At 36.4% G+C, this 2634-nt stretch overlaps 1 protein-coding gene across 1 annotated transcript in view; it reads right to left on the bottom strand.

Moving 5' to 3' along the window:
- Positions 1-1015: 1015 nt before the first annotated feature.
- Positions 1016-2634, bottom strand: part of LOC144229586 (dystrophin-like) — a gene marked incomplete at its 5' end in the record, with an annotated part of 111510 nt that continues 109891 nt past the window's right edge. Inside the window, 1 exon segment of the mRNA XM_077761689.1 lies at positions 1016-1321. Within this exon segment, the coding sequence (XP_077617815.1) occupies positions 1016-1321 (306 nt within the window).

Below are 2634 nucleotides of genomic sequence, written 5' to 3'. Positions count from 1 at the left end.
TGACTTTCATGGTAGTTTTGCATTTCTGAAATTTTATTCTCATCATTTTAATACACCCACGGATGTACATAATACCTAGCTTATCTACAATGTCTAGTTGAAAATATCTACTAAAAGATCAGCTAAAAATTCTAACACCTTCACGATAAGACTTTATAAATATCAAAGAACAGGAAATCTATTCTGTAATTACTCCTGATTTAGGATGTGCAGATTGAGACATTATGTTCTCATAAACTAGCAGAATGGAGCTCGTCTATTATAGGTGTACTTCTTCATGAAAATGTACTTTCCATTACTGGAAAAAAATACATTTAATGCAAAAGTAGGCACTGAACAAGCAGGCTTTTTGTAAGGAAAAAGAAAGAGAGAGAGAGAGAGAGAGGAAGGAAGGAAAGAAGGAAGGAAGGAANATGGTAGTTTTGCATTTCTGAAATTTTATTCTCATCATTTTAATACACCCACGGATGTACATAATACCTAGCTTATCTACAATGTCTAGTTGAAAATATCTACTAAAAGATCAGCTAAAAATTCTAACACCTTCACGATAAGACTTTATAAATATCAAAGAACAGGAAATCTATTCTGTAATTACTCCTGATTTAGGATGTGCAGATTGAGACATTATGTTCTCATAAACTAGCAGAATGGAGCTCGTCTATTATAGGTGTACTTCTTCATGAAAATGTACTTTCCATTACTGGAAAAAAATACATTTAATGCAAAAGTAGGCACTGAACAAGCAGGCTTTTTGTAAGGAAAAAGAAAGAGAGAGAGAGAGAGAGAGGAAGGAAGGAAAGAAGGAAGGAAGGAAGGAAGGAAGGAAGGAAGGAAGGAAGGAAGGAAGGAAGGAACTTTCAGGATAAAATGAGTCCGTGGCAGTTCATGACCCGTGGTTTCTTCTTTTAATCCTGAAAACATTATTTCTATTAAGCATTCAGTTTTTGTTGGGATGCTGATTCCTTGGGCAAATTTTAAAATTCACTGCACAATTTTTCTAACTTAACTGACATTACAGGCACCTGAGGCTTCTGGAAATATTGTTTAAGTAAACACACTGCCATCCAACAGCTATAAATGAGTTTTCCTGCTTAACAATTACTTTTTGCTTCAGGATAAAGCCATGAGTAAGAGCCTCTCACCTTTTCCTAATTTCGGAATCCACAATAATCTGCCTCTTCTTTTGGGGAGGTGGCGGTGGCAGTTCCTCTTGGGCATGCTTTACCAGAATTTGTTCCCTCGTGGTCACCATAGTTACCGTTTCCATTACAGTTGTCTGTGTTAGTGATGGCTGAGTGGTGGTGACAGCCTGCGAAATCTGGGAGAAGTATTGAAACAGAGGTTACACATTGCTTGAGAGACTTCAGTAAGGACTGCACAGAGCATCGAAGGAAAATAATGAGAAACTGTTCCTGCATGTTGGTAAATTGGCCTTCAGATCAAAATAGCACCATATTGAACCAAAATCAAATTGTTTTATCTGACTTAAGTTATGTTGACTTAAATCACAAAGGGAAGTAATCTCAAAACCGGAAGTAACCTTAGTGTCTCTTCAATGTATTAGTCATGCTATGGGAAATAAAGGGAGGTGGGGGGCAAAGGAGTAAAATGTAGGGTGTCACTCTGACATTTAATTAAACATGCCGTTTACAGTGCTTACCACATTAATATAAACTTTATAAGGTAGACCAGCACCAACTTCATTGCCTCAGCATACCACAGATGCTTATTAGTGTGGTGAGTGCATCTTTGATTATCATATATACTAATTAGTTATAATCCATACCTTTTTAGATAAAATTACTTGAACTTTACAAAAAAATTACTTTCTAATCAAATAAGTGAAATGCCCTTTAAAACTACAATAAAAGGTTAACATCAAATATCTATTAATCCAAAAGCATATTTAAACTAAAACGCACACTACCCTTGTTTAATTAGTTAGTTAAAATATTTCAGTTTCCAAAGTTAGCATTAAAGATACTTCTTGGTTTAGAATCACACTAACTTTGTGTTTAGACTTAAAAAAGAAACCTATCTATTAAGCATAGACTATCACTCTTTGGAATAATATGGTTTGTGATGAGAAGCCATCACCTCAGTAGAAGGCCAGTACCAGACTAGCTGTGTAATGGGGAGATACTCTCCCTTCCTTCCCTAACCATCAACTCTCTCTCTCTCTCACAGTCTTCCTGTTATTAGAACTGAATAGTTACCTCTTAGATGTTCATCATTATTACTCTTCAAGTAATCCAAATCATTTGGAAGGTGAATTTATAAGGAGACCAAAAGAGGCCTTCATTAGATCCATTTCTAAGTACTTGATATGCACAGAGCTAGGGATCTGGCTGAAGTCAAGATTAGTTTGACTAATTTTCCTGACCTCGCCACGAGGTATGGAAAGGGTTTGGGACAACCTCCCTGCCTCACACATGACTGATTCCTTCAATGGGAGGCAATCAGGGAAACCTCAGCATCTTCTTATTGCAGCTTCCAAAGAGGCAACTGACAGCGATGGAATGAAATCTTTTGTCACGGCATCTTGTATAAAAATTCCTTTTGACAAATTCATTATAGAAATGTTACCCTTACATATGTCCAGGCCTTAGAGACTTCCATTTTGGTAGCTTA

Source organism: Crocuta crocuta, unplaced genomic scaffold (assembly GCF_008692635.1).
Source record: "Crocuta crocuta isolate KB4526 unplaced genomic scaffold, BGI_CrCroc_1.0 scaffold1714, whole genome shotgun sequence".
In the NCBI taxonomy this organism is placed as follows: Eukaryota; Metazoa; Chordata; class Mammalia; order Carnivora; family Hyaenidae; genus Crocuta; species Crocuta crocuta.
This window is presented reverse-complemented; position numbering and strand designations above follow the sequence as displayed.